This window comes from Nerophis ophidion, linkage group LG21 (genome assembly GCF_033978795.1).
Source record: "Nerophis ophidion isolate RoL-2023_Sa linkage group LG21, RoL_Noph_v1.0, whole genome shotgun sequence".
Taxonomy (NCBI): domain Eukaryota; kingdom Metazoa; phylum Chordata; class Actinopteri; order Syngnathiformes; family Syngnathidae; genus Nerophis; species Nerophis ophidion.
This window is the reverse complement of record NC_084631.1, coordinates 42,402,199-42,424,140: the sequence shown is the minus strand read 5'-3', so window position 1 is coordinate 42,424,140 and position 21,942 is coordinate 42,402,199. Positions and strand designations below refer to the sequence as shown.

Sequence of the window (21,942 nt, the reverse complement as noted above, 5' to 3'; positions counted from 1 at the left end):
TTTTGCGGCGCCAGACATTTTTGTATTTTTGGTCCAATATGGCTCTTTCAACATTTTGGGTTGCTGACCCCTGCTATAGAATATCGTGTTTATTTTAAAGGCCTACTGAAAGCCACTACTAGCGACCACGCAGTCTGATAGTTTATATATCAATGATGAAATATTAACATTGCAACACATGCCAATACGGACGCTTTAGTTTACTAAATTGCAATTTTAAATTTCCCGGAAGTTTCTTGTTGAAAACGTCGCGGACTGCAGAGGACATATCAGTGCTGCACCAAACACGGCTAAAAGTCGTCTCTGTTCATGGCGTAATTACACAGTATTTTGGACATCTGTGTTGCTGAATCTTTTGCAATTTCTTCAATTAGTAATGGAGACGTCAAAGAAGAATGCTGTTGGTAGATTGCAGCTGCCTTTTGCACCGAGACACAGCCGGTGTTTCTTTGTTTGTTGAGAAGCTTTAACACAGAGCGGTCAAGCGGACATGTTTTCTCTACGTCAACCAGCATGTTTTTGGATGGGGAAAATTGTGATATATATCTTACCGGAGACATCATTGGATTATTCGTCGTCCTGCAGCAGCTGTCTAAAAGGCAGCTGTGAGCTTGGCTCCTCGGCTTCTCTCTGAGACACTGCGTGTTCACCGCAGCCATCCGACCTCCAGGTATGTCTTTACAATCTCACTAAAACACTATTAAAACAATAAGCAGATAAGGATCTTCCAGAATTATCCTAGTAAATGTGTCTAATTACATCTGAAACGCTCACACTGCCACCGCCCGGAGCTGTCGCATTTTTTTCTTTTTTTTTTTTTGTAGTCCTTCACTATCAATATCCTAATTCACAAATCTTTCATCCTCGCTCAAATTAATGGGGAAAATGTCGTTTTCTCGGTCCGAATTGCTCTCGCTGCTGGTGGCCATGATTGTAAACAATGTCCAGATGTGAGGAGCTCCACAACCCGTGATGTCACGCGCACGTCGTCTGCTACTTCCGGTACAGGCAAGGCTTTTCTATTAGCGACCAAAAGTTGCGAACTTTATCGTGGATGTTCTCTACTAAATCCTTTCAGCTAAAATATGGCAATATCGCAAAAATGATCAAGTATGACACATAGAATGGACCTGCTATCCCCGTTTGAATAAGAACATCTCATTTCAGTAGGCCTTTAACACATATACTATATGCTTATGCTTTTGATTCGGCAGAATGACGTCATGCACTTCTGCGTGCAGTAATGCATGTCATTGTACATTTCAGCTGACCACCTGTGCCATCATGTACCAAAGCAGCAAGGAAGCTGGTTCGGCAAGTGTGTACCCCACTCCCACCATCATTGTGCGTGTGTGTGTGTGTGCAGCATCACGCTTCTTCAGCACCGTGGACAGCGCTCCCCATCAGCATCACGACAAGAAGTCAGTGGTGGTGATGATGATGTTTCTGATGATGATGCAGTCATCTGTTGCACTTCTGTGCAGCAGCAAAGTGATGCAGGAGGCAGCAACGCCCACTGGTGTGTGTGTCGGTGCGTGTGCGTGAGAGTGCGTGGGAAAGGAAGCTGCGCCGGAGTTGGCGTGAGAAGAAGGTGTGACTTGTCTTTCTTCTGCGGCGAGATGGATATTTCCGGAGTGCTTTTCGCGGCGGCGCGTGACTCCTCTGCTGGGTGTCCACGTTTGCAGGACGCGGCGTTGTGAGCGATGTGCGCGCGCAAAGAGGAGCGCACGTGGCAGCAGGTCGCCGCTGAAAGTTGCGGAGATGTCCCGCAAGTGCGCGTGAGGGCGCGCGCAGAGCTTCCCGCCATGAGCGTCGTCCGTTGCGCAGCACTCGGGGCCACCGGAAGCCCGCAGGCGGCACTGGCCGCAGCTCGTTGATGGCACTGCGCACCGGGAGGACTTGGTTCGGACGGGTCTTGCACAGGGTCTCGCGGCTGCAGGGCTCCTGGTCCCGGCGCTCCAGCAGCCTCTTGTGTCTCTCCGGCAGCCGGCGGCAGCAGCAGCAGCAGGATCCGGGCTCCTCGTCCGCCTGCAGGCGCAGTGCACTCGGCTTCCCTCGCCGCGCACGTCGCACCATCCCGGGGAGGAGCGAGAGGGGACATGAGCCCCTCACCTGCCGGCTCCTGGCGGCCATGAAGCGGCAAAACGTGCGGACCTTATCCCTGATCGTGTGCACGTTCACCTACCTGCTGGTGGGGGCCGCCGTCTTCGACGCCCTGGAGTCCGACTTCGAGATGCGGGAGAAGGAGCAGCTGGAAGCCGAGGAGCGGCGCCTCCAGGGGAAATACAACATCAGCGAGGACGACTACCGCAAGCTGGAGACCATCATCATGGAGGCCGAGCCGCACAGAGCCGGCGTGCAGTGGAAATTTGCCGGCTCCTTCTACTTTGCCATCACGGTCATCACCACCATCGGTAAGTTAATTGCTCTTGTCACGCAACACGTTGCATGCACCCACTTTCAAGTTGCATGCACCCGCTTTCACCACGCAACATGTTGCATGCGCCCACTTAAACCACGCAACATGTTGCATGCACCCGCTTTCACCACGCAACATGTTGCACGCACCCACTTTCACCAAGCAAAATGTTGCATGCACCCACTTAAACCACGCAACATGTTGCATGCACCCACTTTCACCACGCAACATGTTGCATGCACCCGCTTTCACCATGCAACATGTTGCATGCACCCGCTTTCACCACGCAACATGTTGCATGCACCCACTTTCACCACGCAACATGTTGCATGCACCCACTTTCACCACGCAACATGTTGCATGCACCCGCTTTCACCACGCAACATGTTGCACGCACCCACTTTCACCACGCAACATGTTGCATGCACCCACCTAAACCACGCAACATGTTGCATGCACCCGCTTTCACCACGCAACATGTTGCATGCACCCACTTAAACCACGCAACATGTTGCATGCACCCGCTTTCACCACGCAACATGTTGCATGCACCCACTTTCACCACGCAACATGTTGCATGCACCCGCTTTCACCACGCAACATGTTGCATGCACCCACTTAAACCACGCAACATGTTGCATGCACCCGCTTTCACCACGCAACATGTTGCACGCACCCACTTTCACCACGCAACATGTTGCATGCACCCACTTAAACCACGCAACATGTTGCATGCACCCACTTTCACCACGCAACATGTTGCATGCACCCGCTTTCACCACGCAACATGTTGCATGCACCCTCTTTCACCACGCAACATGTTGCATGCACCCGCTTTCACCACGCAACATGTTGCATGCACCCTCTTTCACCACGCAACATGTTGCATGCACCCGCTTTCACCACGCAACATGTTGCATGCACCCGCTTTCACCACGCAACATGTTGCATGCACCCACTTTCACCACGCAACATGTTGCATGCACCCGCTTTCACCACGCAACATGTTGCATGCACCCTCTTTCACCACGCAACATGTTGCATGCACCCGCTTTCACCACGCAACATGTTGCATGCACCCACTTTCACCACGCAACATGTTGCATGCACCCGCTTTCACCACGCAACATGTTGCATGCACCCTCTTTCACCACGCAACATGTTGCATGCACCCGCTTTCACCACGCAACATGTTGCATGCACCCACTTTCACCACGCAACATGTTGCATGCACCCGCTTTCACCACGCAACATGTTGCATGCACCCACTTTCACCACGCAACATGTTGCATGCACCCGCTTTCACCACGCAACATGTTGCATGCACCCGCTTTCACCACGCAACATGTTGCATGCACCCGCTTTCACCACGCAACATGTTGCATGCACCCGCTTTCACCACGCAACATGTTGCATGCACCCTCTTTCACCACGCAACATGTTGCATGCACCCACTTTCACCACGCAACATGTTGCATGCACCCACTTTCACCACGCAACATGTTGCTTGCACCCACTTTCTGCCGCCTGCGCCCACTTTCACCACGCAACACATTGCATGCAACAACTTGGCCTTTTTTTTACTGCTATTTACAAGTTGTCTTGTGACGTCACTGCTGCGCCCGTACTATCGTGCGCTTCCTGTTGCACGCAAAGCTTGGTGCTGCGTCACGACCACTTCTGCCCAACACTTAGAACTGCATCTTTCTTTCAAAGTGGGGGTTTTTTAGTGCAGCTGTACCTAATGTTGTGGCAGGTGTGCCTAATGTTGTGGCAGGTGTACCTAATGTTGTGGCAGGTGTGCCTAATGTTGTGGCAGGTGTACCTAATGTTGTGGCAGGTGTACCTAATGTTGTGGCAGGTGTACCTAATGTTGTGGCAGGTGTGCCTAATGTTGTGGCAGGTGTGCCTAATGTTGTGGCAGGTGTGCCTAATGTTGTGGCAGGTGTGCCTAATGTTGTGGCAGGTGTGCCTAATGTTGTGGCAGGTGTGCCTAATGTTGTGGCAGGTGTACCTAATGTTGTGGCAGGTGTACCTAATGTTGTGGCAGGTGTACCTAATGTTGTGGCAGGTGTACCTAATGTTGTGGCAGGTGTGCCTAATGTTGTGGCAGGTGTGCCTAATGTTGTGGCAGGTGTGCCTAATGTTGTGGCAGGTGTGCCTAATGTTGTGGCAGGTGTGCCTAATTTTGTGGCAGGTGTGCCTAATGTTGTGGCAGGTGTGCCTAATGTTGTGGCAGGTGTGCCTAATGTTGTGGCAGGTGTACCTAATGTTGTGGCAGGTGTGCCTAATTTTGTGGCAGGTGTGCCTAATGTTGCGGCAGGTGTGCCTAATGTTGCGGCAGGTGTGGCTAATGTTGTGGCAGGTGTGCCTAATGTTGTGGCAGGTGTACCTAATGTTGTGGCAGGTGTGCCTAATGTTGTGGCAGGTGTGCCTAATGTTGTGGCAGGTGTACCTAATGTTGTGGCAGGTGTGCCTAATGTTGTGGCAACATAAAGATGTTTTGTCAGCCCAAACATAGCACACATGTGTTTTTATAGCACAAACATAGCACAAATGTTATTGTCGATAGCATGAATTTTTTTGCCAGCTCAAACATAGCACACATGTTTTGTAATAGAAGAAGCATAGCACAAATGTTATTGTTGATAACATAAACATGTTTTGTCGGCCCAAACATAGCACACGTGTGTTTTTATAGCACAAACATAGCACAAATGGTATTGTTGATAACATAAACATGTTTTGTCAGCCCAAACATAGCACACATGTTTTTTAATAGAAGAAGCATAGCACAAATGTTATTGTTGATAACATAAACATGTTTTGTCAGCCCAAACATAGCACACGTGTGTTTTTATAGCACAAACATAGCACAAATGTTATTGTTGATAGCATTCATTTTTTGACAGCTCAAACATAGCACACATGTTTTTTAATAGAAGAAGCATAGCACAAATGTTATTGTTGATAACATAAACATGTTTTGTCAGCCCAAACATAGCACACATGTGTTTTTATAGCACAAACATAGCACAAATGTTATTGTTGATAGCATGCATTTTTTTGACAGCTCAAACATAGCACACGTTTTTTAATAGAAGCATAGCACAAATGTTATTGTTGATAACATAAACATGTTTTGTCAGCCCAAACATAGCACACATGTGTTTTTATAGCACAAACATAGCGCAAATGTTATTGTTGATAGCATGCATTTTTTTGCCAGCTCAAACATAGCACACGTTTTTTAATAGAAGAAGCATAGCACAAATGTTATTGTTGATAACATAAACATGTTTTGTCAGCCCAAACATAGCACACGTGTTGTTTTTATAGCACAAACATAGCACAAATGGTATTGTTGATAACATAAACATGTTTTGTCAGCCCAAACATAGCACACATGTTTTTTAATAGAAGAAGCATAGCACAAATGTTATTGTTGATAACATAAACATGTTTTGTCAGCCCAAACATAGCACACGTGTTGTTTTTATAGCACAAACATAGCACAAATGTTATTGTTGATAGCATGCATTTTTTTGCCAGCTCAAACATAGCACACATGTTTTTTAATAGAAGAAGCATAGCACAAATGTTATTGTTGATAACAGAAACACTTTTTTGTCAGCCCAAACATAGCACACGTGTGTTTTTATAGCACAAACATAGCACAAATGTTATTGTTGATAGCATGCATTTTTTTGACAGCTCAAACATAGCACACATGTGTTTTTATAGCACAAACATAGCACAAATGTTATTGTTGATAACATAAACATGTTTTGTCAGCCCAAACATAGCACACATGTGTTTTTATAGCACAAACATAGCACAAATGTTATTGTTGATAGCATGCATTTTTTTGACAGCTCAAACATAGCACACATGTTTTTTAATAGAAGAAGCATAGCACAAATGTTATTGTTGATAACATAAACACTTTTTTGTCAGCCCAAACATAGCACACATGTGTTTTTATAGCACAAACATAGCACAAATGTTATTGTTGATAGCATGCATTTATTTGACAGCCCAAACATAGCACACATGTTTTTTAATAGAAGAAGCATAGTACAAATGTTATTGTTGATAACATAAACATGTTTTGTCAGCCCAAACATAGCACACATGTGTTTTTATAGCACAAACATAGCACAAATGTTATTGTTGATAGCATGCATTTTTTTGCCAGCTCAAACATACCACACATGTTTTTTAATAGAAGAAGCATAGCACAAATGTTATTGTTGATAACATAAACATGTTTTGTCAGCCCAAACATAGCACACATGTGTTTTTATAGCACAAACATAGCACAAATGTTATTGTTGATAGCATGCATTTTTTTGACAGCTCAAACATAGCACACATGTTTTTTAATAGAAGAAGCATAGCACAAATGTTATTGTTGATAACATAAACATGTTTTGTCAGCCCAAACATAGCACACGTGTTGTTTTATAGCACAAACATAGCACAAATGTTATTGTTGATAGCATGCATTTATTTGTCAGCCCAAACATAGCACACATGTTTTTTAATAGAAGAAGCATAGCACAAATGTTATTGTTGATAACATAAACACTTTTTGTCAGCCCAAACATAGCACACATGTGTTTCTGATAGCACAAACATAGCACAAATGTTATTGTTGATAGCATGCATTTTATTGACAGCCCAAACATAGCACACATGTTTTTTAATAGAAGAAGCATAGCACAAATGTTATTGTTGATAACATAAACATGTTTTGTCAGCCCAAACATAGCACACATGTGTTTTTATAGCACAAACATAGCACAAATGTTATTGTTGATAGCATGCATTTTTTTGACAGCTCAAACATAGCACACATGTTTTTTAATAGAAGAAGCATAGCACAAATGTTATTGTTGATAACATAAACATGTTTTGTCAGCCCAAACATAGCACACCTGTGTCTTTATAGCACAAAAATAGCACAAATGTTATTGTTGACAGCATGCATTTTTTTGACAGCTCAAACATAGCACACATGTTTTTTAATAGAAGAAGCATTGCACAAATGTTATTGTTGATAACATAAACATGTTTTGTCAGCCCAAACATAGCACACCTGTGTCTTTATAGCACAAACATAGCACAAATGTTATTGTGATAGCATGCATTTTTTTGACAGCTCAAACATAGCACACATGTTTTTTAATAGAAGCATAGCACAAATGTTATTGTTGATAACATAAACATGTTTTGTCAGCCCAAACATAGCACACATGTGTTTTTATAGCACAAACATAGCGCAAATGTTATTGTTGATAGCATGCATTTTTTTGCCAGCTCAAACATAGCACACATGTTTTTTAATAGAAGAAGCATAGCACAAATGTTATTGTTGATAACATAAACATTTTTTGTCAGCCCAAACATAGCACACGTGTTGTTTTATAGCACAAACATAGCACAAATGTTATTGTTGATAGCATGCATTTATTTGTCAGCCCAAACATAGCACACATGTTTTTTAATAGAAGAAGCATAGCACAAATGTTATTGTTGATAACATAAACATGTTTTGTCAGCCCAAACATAGCACACGTGTGTTTTTATAGCACAAACATAGCACAAATGTTATTGTTGATAGCATGCATTTATTTGACAGCCCAAACATAGCACACATGTTTTTTAATAGAAGAAGCATAGCACAAATGTTATTGTTGATAACATAAACATGTTTTGCCAGCCCAAACATAGCACAGATGTGTTTTTATAGCACAAACATAGCACAAATGTTATTGTTGATAGCATGCATTTTTTTGACAGCTCAAACATAGCACACATGTTTTGTAATAGAAGAAGCATAGCACAAATGTTATTGTTGATAACATAAACATGTTTTGTCAGCCCAAACATAGCACACATGTGTTTTTATAGCACAAACATAGCACAAATGTTATTGTTGATAGCATGCATTTTTTGACAGCTCAAACATAGCACACATGTTTTTTAATAGAAGAAGCATAGCACAAATGTTATTGTTGATAACATAAACATGTTTTGTCAGCCCAAACATAGCACACGTGTTGTTTTATAGCACAAACATAGCACAAATGTTATTGTTGATAGCATGCATTTTTTGACAGCCCAAACATAGCACACATGTTTTTTAATAGAAGAAGCATAGCACAAATGTTATTGTTGATAACATAAACATGTTTTGTCAGCCCAAACATAGCACACATGTGTTTTTATAGCACAAACATAGCACAAATGTTATTGTTGATAGCATGCATTTTTTTGACAGCCCAAACATAGCACACATGTTTTTTAATAGAAGAAGCATAGCACAAATGTTATTGTTGATAACATAAACATGTTTTGTCAGCCCAAACATAGCACACATGTTTTTTAATAGAAGAAGCATAGCACAAATGTTATTGTTGATAACATAAACATGTTTTGTCAGCCCAAACATAGCACACGTGTTGTTTTATAGCACAAACATAGCACAAATGTTATTGTTGATAGCATGCATTTATTTGACAGCCCAAACATAGCACACATGTTTTTTAATAGAAGAAGCAGAGCACAAATGTTATTGTTGATAACATAAACATGTTTTGTCAGCCCAAACATAGCACACGTGTGTTTTTATAGCACAAACATAGCACAAATGTTATTGTTGATAGCATGCATTTTTTTGCCAGCTCAAACATAGCACACATGTTTTTTAATAGAAGAAGCATAGCACAAATGTTATTGTTGATAACATAAACATGTTTTGTCGGCCCAAACATAGCACACGTGTGTTTTTATAGCACAAACATAGCACAAATGGTATTGTTGATAACATAAACATGTTTTGTCAGCCCAAACATAGCACACATGTTTTTTAATAGAAGAAGCATAGCACAAATGTTATTGTTGATAACATAAACATGTTTTGTCAGCCCAAACATAGCACACATGTGTTTTTATAGCACAAACATAGCACAAATGTTATTGTTGATAACATAAACACTTTTTTGTCAGCCCAAACATAGCACACATGTTTTTTAATAGAAGAAGCATAGCACAAATGTTATTGTTGATAACATAAACATGTTTTGTCAGCCCAAACATAGCACACATGTGTTTCTGATAGCACAAACATAGCACAAATGTTATTGTTGATAGCATGCATTTTTTTGACAGCCCAAACATAGCACACATGTTTTTTAATAGAAGAAGCATAGCACAAATGTTATTGTTGATAACATAAACATGTTTTGTCAGCCCAAACATAGCACAGATGTGTTTTTATAGCACAAACATAGCACAAATGTTATTGTTGATAGCATGCATTTTTTTGACAGCTCAAACATAGCACACATGTGTTTTTATAGCACAAACATAGCACAAATGTTATTGTTGATAACATAAACATGTTTTGTCAGCCCAAACATAGCACACATGTGTTTTAATAGAAGAAGCATAGCACAAATGTTATTGTTGATAACATAAACATGTTTTGTCAGCCCAAACATAGCACACGTGTTGTTTTATAGCACAAACATAGCACAAATGTTATTGTTGATAGCATGCATTTTTTGACAGCCCAAACATAGCACACATGTTTTTTAATAGAAGAAGCATAGCACAAATGTTATTGTTGATAACATAAACATGTTTTGTCAGCCCAAACATAGCACACATGTGTTTTTATAGCACAAACATAGCACAAATGGTATTGTTGATAACATAAACATGTTTTGTCAGCCCAAACATAGCACACATGTGTTTTTATAGCACAAACATAGCACAAATGTTATTGTTGATAGCATGCATTTTTTTGACAGCTCAAACATAGCACACATGTGTTTTTATAGCACAAACATAGCACAAATGTTATTGTTGATAACATAAACATGTTTTGTCAGCCCAAACATAGCACACATGTGTTTTAATAGAAGAAGCATAGCACAAATGTTATTGTTGATAACATAAACATGTTTTGTCAGCCCAAACATAGCACACGTGTTGTTTTATAGCACAAACATAGCACAAATATTATTGTTGATAGCATGCATTTTTTGACAGCCCAAACATAGCACACATGTTTTTTAATAGAAGAAGCATAGCACAAATGTTATTGTTGATAACATAAACATGTTTTGTCAGCCCAAACATAGCACACATGTGTTTTTATAGCACAAACATAGCATAAATGGTATTGTTGATAACATAAACATGTTTTGTCAGCCCAAACATAGCACACATGTTTTTTAATAGAAGAAGCATAGCACAAATGTTATTGTTGATAACATAAACATGTTTTGTCAGCCCAAACATAGCACACATGTGTTTTTATAGCACAAACATAGCACAAATGTTATTGTTGATAGCATGCATTTTTTGACAGCCCAAACATAGCACACATGTTTTTTAATAGAAGCATAGCACAAATGTTATTGTTGATAACATAAACATGTTTTGTCAGCCCAAACATAGCACACGTGTTGTTTTATAGCACAAACATAGCACAAATGGTATTTTTGCTCGCATAAACATTTGTTTTGACACGCCAACATAGCACAAAGATGTAGGACAAGTTATGTGAGATTTGGACAAGGTGTGTGGGGGGGGTTGGCGAGTCAATATTAGAAAGGAAGTAACATTAAACTCATAACAACACAAACACTTTTCGATAGCACAAACATTTGGGAGAGGTTTGAAAAAATATGTACAATTTAGTGTTTGAGAATGGTTGAAAACCCAGAACTGCGCACATGAAAATGTTTCTAGCACAAAGAAAGGTAAGGTGGGCTGCTAGTCAACAACAACAACAACAACAACAACAATAATAGCAGCATTTATTTCCGCAGTGTGTGATGTTCCTGTCAAACTAAGAGTGTGTGAGCTCCGTGATGACGAGTCACATGCTGTTATTGGAGGTGAGCACTAATGCACCTGCCAGTCTTTGCCAGGCAACACTCTAGTGTGTGTGAGACTCAACAGTCATGTGACCAGCAGGACACTCCAGTGTGTGTGAGACCCAACAGTCATGTGACCAGCAGGACACTCCAGTGTGTGTGAGACTCAACAGTCATGTGACTAGCAGGACACTCCAGTGTGTGTGAGACTCAACAGTCATGTGACCAGCAGGACACTCCAGTGTGTGTGAGACCCAACAGTCATGTGACCAGCAGGACACTCCAGTGTGTGTGAGACTCAACAGTCATGTGACCAGCAGGACACTCCAGTGTGTGTGAGACTCAACAGTCATGTGACCAGCAGGACACTCCAGTGTGTGTGAGACTCAACAGTCATGTGACCAGCAGGACACTCCAGTGTGTGTGAGACCCAACAGTCATGTGACCAGCAGGACACTCCAGTGTGTGTGAGACCCAACAGTCATGTGACCAGCAGGACACTCCAGTGTGTGTGAGACTCAACAGTCATGTGACCAGCAGGACACTCCAGTGTGTGTGAGACTCAACAGTCATGTGACCGGCAGGACACTCCAGTGTATGTGAGACTCAACAGTCATGTGACCAGCAGGACACTCCAGTGTGTGTGAGACTCAACAGTCATGTGACTAGCAGGACACTCCAGTGTGTGTGAGACTCAACAGTCATGTGACTAGCAGGACACTCCAGTGTGTGTGAGACTCAACAGTCATGTGACCAGCAGGACACTCCAGTGTGTGTGAGACTCAACAGTCATGTGACCAGCAGGACACTCCAGTGTGTGTGAGACTCAACAGTCATGTGACCGGCAGGACACTCCAGTGTGTGTGAGACTCAACAGTCATGTGACTAGCAGGACACTCCAGTGTGTGTGAGACTCAACAGTCATGTGACCAGCAGGACACTCCAGTGTGTGTGAGACTCAACAGTCATGTGACTAGCAGGACACTCCAGTGTGTGTGAGACTCAACAGTCATGTGACTAGCAGGACACTCCAGTGTGTGTGAGACTCAACAGTCATGTGACTAGCAGGACACTCCAGTGTGTGTGAGACTCAACAGTCATGTGACTAGCAGGACACTCAAGTGTGTGTGAGACTCAACAGTCATGTGACCAGCAGGACACTCCAGTGTGTGTGAGACTCAACAGTCATGTGACCAGCAGGACACTCCAGTGTGTGTGAGACCCAACAGTCATGTGACCAGCAGGACATTCCAGTGTGTGTGAGACCCAACAGTCATGTGACCAGCAGGACACTCCAGTGTGTGTGAGACTCAACAGTCATGTGACAAAAATTCAACTCAATACTTTGTAATATAACCTTTGTTGGCAATAACAGAGGTCAAATGATTACTTTAGGTCTTTACCAGGTTTGCACACACAGTAGTTGGTATTTTGTCCCATTCCTCTATGCAGATCTTCTCGAGAGCAGTGATGTTTTGGGGCTGTCGCCGAGCAACACGGACTTTCAACTCCCTCCACAGATTTTCTATGAGGTTGAGGTCTGGAGACTGGCTAGGCCACTCCAGGACTTTCGAATGCTTCTTACGGAGCCACTCCTTCGTTGTCCGGGCGGTGTGTTTGGGATCATTGTCATGCTGGAAGACCCAGCCAAGTTTCATCTTCAAACCTCTCACTGATGGAAGGAGGTTTTGGCTGAAAATCTCACGATACATGGCCCCATTCATTCTTTCCCTAACACGGATCAATCGTCCTGTCACCTTAGCAGAAAAACAGCCCCAAAGCATGATGTTTCCACCCCCATGCTTCACAGTAGGTGTGGTGTTCTTGGGATGCAACTCAGTATTCTTCTTCCTCCAAACACCACCAGTTGAGTTTATACCAAAAAGTTCTATTTTGGTTTCATCTGACCACATGACATTCTCCCAATCCTCTGCTGTATCATCCATGTATCCATTTTGGTATAAACTCAACTAGTGTTGAGTTTATACCAAGCCTTTATATATATGTATATATATATATATATATATATATATATATATATATGCGTGTGTGTGTATATATGTATATATATATATATATATATATATATATATATATATATATATATATATAAAGGCTTCACGGTGGAAGAGGGGTTAGTGCGTCTGCCTCACAATACGAAGGTCCTGCAGTCCTGGGTTCAAATCCAGACTCGGGATCTTTCTGTGTGGAGCTTGCATGTCCTCCCCGTGACTGCGTGGGTTCCCTCCGGGTACTCCGGCTTCCTCCCACCTCCAAAGACATGCACCTGGGGATAGGCCCCTCCCACCTCCAAAGACATGCACCTGGGGATAGGCCCCTCCCACCTCCAAAGACATGCACCTGGGGATAGACCCCTCCCACCTCCAAAGACATGCACCTGGGGATAGGTTGATTTGGCAACACTAAATTGGCCCTAGTGTGTGAATGTGAGTGTGAATGTTGTCTGTCTATCTGTGTTGGCCCTGCGATGAGGTGGCGACTTGTCCAGGTGTACCCTGCCCTTCTGCCCGACTGTAGCTGAGATAGGCGCCACCGCCCCCCGCGTGCCCAAAAGGGAATAAGCGGTAGAAAATGTATATATATATATATATATATATATATATATATATACATTTGTGTGTATATGTATATATGTGTATATTTGTATATATATGTATAATATATATATATATGTGTGTGAATGTGTGTGTATATATATATATATATATATATATATATATATATATATATATATATATATATGTGTGTGTGTATTTACATATATATATATATGTGTGTGATATATATATATATGTGTGTGTGTGTCTCGTAATGGCCATAGGGGTCCATCTATATATAATAAATATTGCCAGTCTCAATTAACTTGTGCTCAGCTGGGAAAGTAATTATATATATACTTATTATGTCATACATTTAATAATATGAAACTGTTACAGGCGAAATAAATCATGTTAATATTAAAAAATGTAACGTAAATGAATGTGGGGATGTAAAAGGCATCCGGTTCTATCAGACCGGGCGGAAGTGCAACCGGAAGCGGAAGTTAACGCGGAAGTAGACGACACACCACCTGAAGCACCTGCCAGTCACAGCGTTTTGACTACGGAGCCACACTATGGAAGTAACCTCATTTTGGACTATTTTTGTGACTTACCAACATTGTCCTGCGGAGAAGATGACAACACAGACTCTTAGCAGCAGGACGCACTGACCGCAGTGACGTGAGTACACAGCTGCTGCTTCCCAACAGTTGATTGCTGCTTTGCACACCTCTCCTACGTCACTTTTATTAGTAGATTGCACAGTACAGCAGAGGTGGGTAGAGTAGCCAAAAACTGTACTCAAGTAAGAGTACTGTTACTTTAGAGATGTATTACTCAAGTAAAAGTAAGGAGTAGTCACCCAAATATTTACTTGAGTAAAAGTAAAAAGTATGTTGTGAAAAAACTACTCAAGTACTGAGTAACTGATGAGTAACCTGCTCGTTTAATGATTACGGCAACAAATAATGCACAAAAACATAAAAATAGCAATGAGCAAATTCAGAGCCAGGAATATCTCTTAAGCAACTAAAACAATATTATATATTAAATAATACATTAAAATAAAAAAAAAATTAAGGCAAATTGAGCCACAATAACTTAACAGCACCGTAGGCTCAGTAGGCATTCAATGATTGATTGAAACTTTTATTAGTAGATTGCACAGTTCAGTACATATTTCGAACAATTGACCACTAAATGGTAACACCCCAATAAGTTTTTCAACGTTTATCAATTCCTTAATAAATGACCAAGCCGAGGTGATCTACCTCATATATACATACACATACACACATATCATATATTATATATATATATACCTTTTATATATACAGTATATACTTTATTTTTATTTATTTTGCGGTTTTTGTTCACATGTTAAAGGTGTTTTAATGAATATACATGCATGTTTAACATATAGATTCCTATCTTTAATGAAGACAACAATATAAGTTGTATAAGTACCTGATTCTGATGACTTGCATTGATTGGAATCAGACAGTATAGTGCTGATAACGTCCCGGTTTCCAAATGGAGGGGAAAAAAAGTTCCTCCTTCCTGTCTAATACCACATGAAAGTCCTTGGTTTTTTGGCATCTTATTTGTCCAGCTTCCATATTCGTGTTTATACACTTTACAAGAAATACATTGGCGGCAAACTCCGTAGCTTGCTAGTTTGTTTGCGCTGGCTTTCGGAGACTCTTATTTTGCTAGCGCAGGCGCGATGGAGCGGCGCTTTTATTGTGAAGACAGGAACTGGGCGATCAGAGCCAGGAATATCTTTTAAGCAACTAAAACAATATTATATATAAATAATAATACATTAAAATAAAAAAAAATTAAGGCAAATTGAGCCACAATAACTTAACAGCACCGTAGGCTCAGTAGACATTGATTGATTGATTGATTGATTGATTAAAACTTGTATTAGTAGATTGCACAGTACAGTACATATTCCCTACAATTGACCACTAAATGGTAACACCCCAATAAGTTTTTCAACGTTAATCAATTACTTAATAAATGACCAAGTCGAGGTGATTTACCTCATATATACATATACATCCACACATATATATACAGTATATAATTTATATTTATATATTTTGCGGTTTTTGTTCACATGTTAAAGGTGTTTTAATGTATATACATGCATGTTTAACATATAGATTCCTATCTTTAATGAAGACAATAATATAAGTTGTATAAGTTACCTGATTCTGATGACTTGGATTGATTGGAATCAGACAGTATAGTGCTGATAACGTCCCGGTTTTCAAATGGAGGAGAAAAAAAGTTCCTCCTTCCTATCTAATACCACATGAAAGTCCTTGGTTTTTGGCATCTTATTTGTCCAGCTTCCATATTCGTTTTTATACACTTTACAAGAAATACATTGGCGGCAAACTCCGTAGCTTGCTAGTTTGTTTGCGCTGGCTTTCGGAGACTCTTATTTTGTTAGCGCAGGCGCGATGGAGCGGCACTTTTATTGTGAAGACAGGAACTGGGCGATCAGTCTTTAGGCTTTTGACGGAAAGTACGGTTAAAATAAAAAGTGTCTTTTTTCCTTTACACTTTTGATTGATTAGTTGATTGATGGAAACTTTTATTAGTAGATTGCACAGTACAGTACATATTCTGTACAGTTGACCACTAAATGGTAACACCCCAATAAGTTTATCAACATGTCGGGTTCTACGTCTGACGGTCACGTGACCACCTGGCTCTGTTTGTCCAACGTCACTAGTGACTGCATTTGATTGGTGAAACGCAAGCATGCGTAGTTCCTACTTTGAATGCGTGTCTGACAAAATCAAAACAAACAAAGCGTGCATTAAGAGATCGATAAAAAAAAAAGTAGCGAGTATCGACCTGATTGCAGATAAATGGAGCGGAGTAAAAGTAGCGTTCCTTGTCTATAAATAATACCCAAGTAAAAGTAAAAGTATGTTGCATAAAAACTACTCTGAGAAGTACAATTTCTCCCAAAAGTTACTCAAGTAGATGTAACGGAGTAAATGTAGCGCGTTACTACCCACCTCTGCTTGTACAGTACATATTCCGTACAATTGACCACTAAATGGTAACACCCCAATAAGTTTTTCAACTTTTGTAAGTCGGGGTCCACCTTCATCATTTCATGGTACAAATATATACTATCAACATAATACAGTCATCACACAGGTTAATCATCATAGTATATACATTGAATTATTTACATTATTTACAATCCGGCGGGTGGGATGAGGAGCTTTGGTTGATATCAGTACTTCAGTCATCAACAGAGAAATGTGGACATTGAAACAGTGTAGGTCTTATTTAGTAGGATATGTACAGCCAGCAGAGAACATAGTGAGTTCACATAGCATAAGAACAAGTAAATACATTAGAAGTACATTTGAGTTGTTTATAATCCGGGGAGATGGGATGTGAATGGAGGAGGGTATTAGTAAAGTGTTGAAGTTGCCTGGAGGTGTTGTTTTAGAGCGGTTTTGAAGGAATATATAGATGCACTTACTTTTATACCTGTTGGGAGTGCATTCCACATTGATGTGGCATCGAAAGAGAATGAGTTAAGACCTTTGTTAGATCGGAATCTGGGTTTAACGTGGTTTGTGGAGCTCCCCCTGGTGTTGTGGTTATGGCGGTCATTTGCGTTAAGGAAGTAGTTTGACATGTACTTTGGTATCAAGGAGGTGTAGCGGATTTTATAGACCAGGCTCAGTGCAAGTTGTTTGACTCTGTCCTCCACCCTGAGCCAGCCCACTTGGAGAAGTGGGTTGAATTGAGGTGTAATCTGGGGTGGAAGTCTAAAAGTAACCGGATTAGCTTATTCTGGGATGTTTGGAGTCTAGATTTGAGGGTTTTGGAGGTGCAAGCGTAATCGAAGAAGGGTTGAATGAGAGTTCCCGCTAGAATCCTCAAGGTGCTTTTGTTGACCAGAGAGGAGATTCTGGAGAGGAATCTCGTTCTTTGGTTGACCTTTTTGATCACCTTGGTTGCCATTTTATCACAGGAAAGATTAGCCTCTAGAATGGATTTATGTTGGCGGGTTATATGGACAAGTAGGGGGAGGTGTTTGTTAAGCGTGTTTAATTTTTTATATAATAAATACAGCCTAGTGGTGTTGTGGCTAATAGTTATCCATGTCTTGTGTTTATTTACTGTATTAATCATTCCCAGCTGAATATCAGGTCCCACCCGTGACTCCTTAATTAGCGTAGTGGGCAGAGACACCTGGGGAACTTGGGTGTGTGTGTGTATATATGTGTGTGTTTATCTATCAATTAATCAATTTTTATTTATATAGCCCTAAATCACCAGTGTCTCAAAGAGCTGCACAAACCACAACGACATCCTCGGTAGGCCCACATAAGGGCAAGGGAAAATTCACACCCAGTGGGACGTCGGTGACAATGATGACTATGAGAACCTTGGAGAGGACCCCATATGTGGCAATGGATGTCGAGCGGGTCTAATATGATACTGTGAAAGTTCAATCCATAGTGGATCCAACACAACCGTGAGAGTCCAGTCCATAGTGGATCAAACACAGTAGCGGGAGTCCCGTCCATAGCGGAGCCAGCAGGAAACCATCCCAAGCGGAGGCGGATCAGCAGCGCAGATTTTGTCCCAAGTCGATACACAGGCGAGAGGTCCATCCTGGGCCCCGACTGTGGACAGCCAGTACTTCATCCATGGCCACTCTAGAAGGGAGAGTGGGACAGAGGAGATTAAGAAAAGAAACGGCAGATCAACTGGTCTAATAAGAGGGTCTAGTTAAAGGCTAGTGTATACAAATTAGTTTTAAGGTGAGATTTAAATGCTTCCACTGAGGTAGCATCGCATTCCAGAGTACTGGAGCCCGAAATGAAAACGCTCTATAGCCCGCAGACTTTTTTTGGGCTTTGGGAATCACTAATAAGCCGGAGTCCTTTGAATGCAGATTTCTTACCGGGACATATGGTACAATACAATCGGCAAGATGGGATGGAGCTAGACCGTGTAGTATTTTATACGTAAATAGTAAAACCTTAAAGTCACATCTTAAGTGCACAGGAAGCCAGTGCAGGTGAGCCAGTATAGGTATATATGTATGTATATATGTATATAAAGGTATATACAGTATAGGTATATATGTATATAAAGGTATATACAGTATAGATATGTATGTATGTATATATGTATATAAAAGTATATACAGTATAGGTATATATGTATGTGTATATGTATATAAAGGTATATACAGTATATGTATGTATATATGTATATAAAGGTATATACAGTATAGGTATATATGTATGTATATATGTATATAAAGGTATATACAGTATATGTATGTATATATGTATATAAAGGTATATACAGTATAGGTATATGTATGTATATAAAGGTATATACAGTATAGGTATATATGTATGTATATATGTATATAAAGGTAAATACAGTATAGGTATGTATGTATGTATATATGTATATAAAGGTATATACAGTATAGGTATATATATATATATGTATATAAATGTATATACAGTATAGGTATATATGTATGTATATATGTATATAAAGGTATATACAGTATAGGTATATATGTATGTATATATGTATATAAAGGTATATACAGTATAGGTATATATGTATGTATATATGTATATAAAGGTATATACAGTACAGGCGTAATATGATCAAACTTTCTTGTTCTTGTCAAAAGTCTAGCAGCCGCATTTTGTACCAACTGTAATCTTTTAATGCTCGACATGGGGAGACCCCAAAATAATACGTTACAGTAATCGAGACGAGACGTAACAAACGCATGGATAATGATCTCAGCGTCTTTAGTGGACAAAATGGAGCGAATTTTAGCGATATTACGGAGATGAAAGAAGGCCGTTTTAGTAACGCTTTTAATGTGTGACTCAAAGGAGAGAGTTGGGTCAAAGATAATACCCAGATTCTTTACCGTGTCGCCTTGTTTTATTGTTTGGTTGTCAAATGTTAAAGTTGTACTATTAAATAGAGGTCGGTGTCCAGCAGGACCGATAATCAGCATTTCCGTTTTTTTGGCGTTGATTTGCAAAAAGTTAGCGGACATCCATAGTTTTATTTCATTAAGACACGCCTCCAGCAGACTACAGTCCGGCGTGTTGGTCAGCTTTAGGGGCATGTAGAGTTGGGTGTCATCAGCATAACAGTGAAAGCTAATACCGTATTTGCGTATGATGTCACCTAGCGGCAGCATGTAGATGCTGAAGAGTGCAGGGCCAAGGACCGAACCCTGGGGAACTCCACATGTTACCTTAACATAGTCCGAGGTCACATTGTTATGGGAGACGCACTGCATCCTGTCAGTAAGATAAGAGTTAAACCAAGACAGGGCTAAGTCTGACATACCAAATCGTGTTTTGAGACGCTCTAATAAAATATTATGATCTACGGTATCGAAAGCAGCGCTAAGATCGAGGAGCAGCAACATAGATGACGCATCAGAATCCATCGTTAGCAATAGATCATTAGTCATTTTTGCGAGGGCTATCTCTGTAGAGTGATTTGCCCTGAAACCGGATTGAAAGGTTTCACATTGATTGTTAGACGCTAAGTGTTCATTTAGCCGCTCTGCAATTGTTTTTTTTGAGGATTTTTGAAATAAAGGGAAGGTGAGATAATATATATATTATAGTAACTTTGCATGCAGTCTACTTTTGGCCCCTGGCCAAAGATTTTTAGCCCACTGTGGCCCCCAAGTCAAAAGGTTTGGACACCCCTGCCGTAGGAGATGCTCAGATAAGTTGCTTGCTTACAGGAAGTTGCTCTTTGTGTTGCCCGATGTCTGTGCCATGACTGTCATTTTTGTGTTTGTACTGCTAATATAGTCAGTGTTATTTCTTAAAAGTTTTAAATATTGCGATAATTTATTTCAACGTGCATAGATACTCCAAATAACACAGTTATTCAACTCCCTGCTGAGTGTACAAAAGGTGTCTTTTAATTTAAATACAAAGCCCAAAAAAAGCCTCCGGGCTATAGAGCGTTTTCATTTCGGGCTCCAGTACTCTGGAATGCCCTCCCGGTAAAAGTTCGAGATGCCACCTCAGTAGAAGCATTTAAGTCTCACCTTAAAACTCATTTGTATACTCTAGCCTTTAAATAGACTCCCTTTTTAGACCAGTTGATCTGCCGTTTCTTTTCTTTTTCTCCTATGTCCCACTCTCCCTTGTGGAGGGGGTCCGGTCCGATCCAGTGGCCATGTACCTCTTGCCTGTGTATCGGCTGGGGACATCTCTGCGCTGCTGATCCGCCTCCGCTTGGGATGGTTTCCTGCTGGCTACGCTGTGAACGGGACTCTCGCTGCTGTGTTGGGTCCGCTTTGGACTGGACTCTTGCGACTGTGTTGGATCCATTATGGATTGAACTTTCACAGTATCATGTTAGACGCGCTCGACATCCATTGCTTTCCTCCTCTCCAAGGTTCTCATAGTCATCATTGTCACCGACGTCCCACTGGGTGTGAGTTTTCCTTGCCCTTATGTGGGCCTACCGAGGATGTCGTAGTGGTTTGTGCAGCCCTTTGAGACACTAGTGATTTAGGGCTATATAAGTAAACATTGATTGATTGATTGAAATAGCACTGGGGAAAAATGCGTTAAAACAGTCATGGCTGTAGGCAACGTCTTGATGTAGATTCTTTTTTAATAACTCCACAAACAGCAGCTTTAGATATATTTGTTGCTGAAAACAGGCCCAACTTTTGTTTACAGCGCTATTAAAATGACACATAGCATCCTGAATTCTGACTTATAAGTTTTTGGAGAAGTCCAGTGGGGAGTGCTCAGAGAGTATGGGGTATCGGACTGTCTTATTGTGGCGGTCCGCTCCCTGTATGATCAGTGTCAGAGCGTGGTCCGCATTGCCGGCAGTAAGTCGAACACATTTCCAGTGAGGGTTGGACTCCGCCAAGGCTGTCCTTTGTCACCCATTCTGTTCATAACTTTTATGGACAGAATTTCTAGGCGCAGTCAAGGCGTTGAGGGGTTCCGGTTTGGTGACCGCAGGATTAGGTCTCTGCTTT

The 21,942-nt window shown here is 41.1% G+C and overlaps 1 protein-coding gene across 1 annotated transcript in view; it reads left to right on the top strand.

The window, feature by feature from the left end:
* Positions 1-1,882: 1,882 nt before the first annotated feature.
* The window catches only part of kcnk9 (potassium channel, subfamily K, member 9), an 88,907-nt gene continuing 68,847 nt past the window's right edge, over positions 1,883-21,942 (top strand). The window contains exon 1 of the mRNA XM_061882641.1: positions 1,883-2,414. Within this exon, the coding sequence (XP_061738625.1) occupies positions 2,132-2,414 (283 nt within the window). The 5' untranslated portion in view covers positions 1,883-2,131. The remainder of the gene's footprint in view (positions 2,415-21,942) is intronic.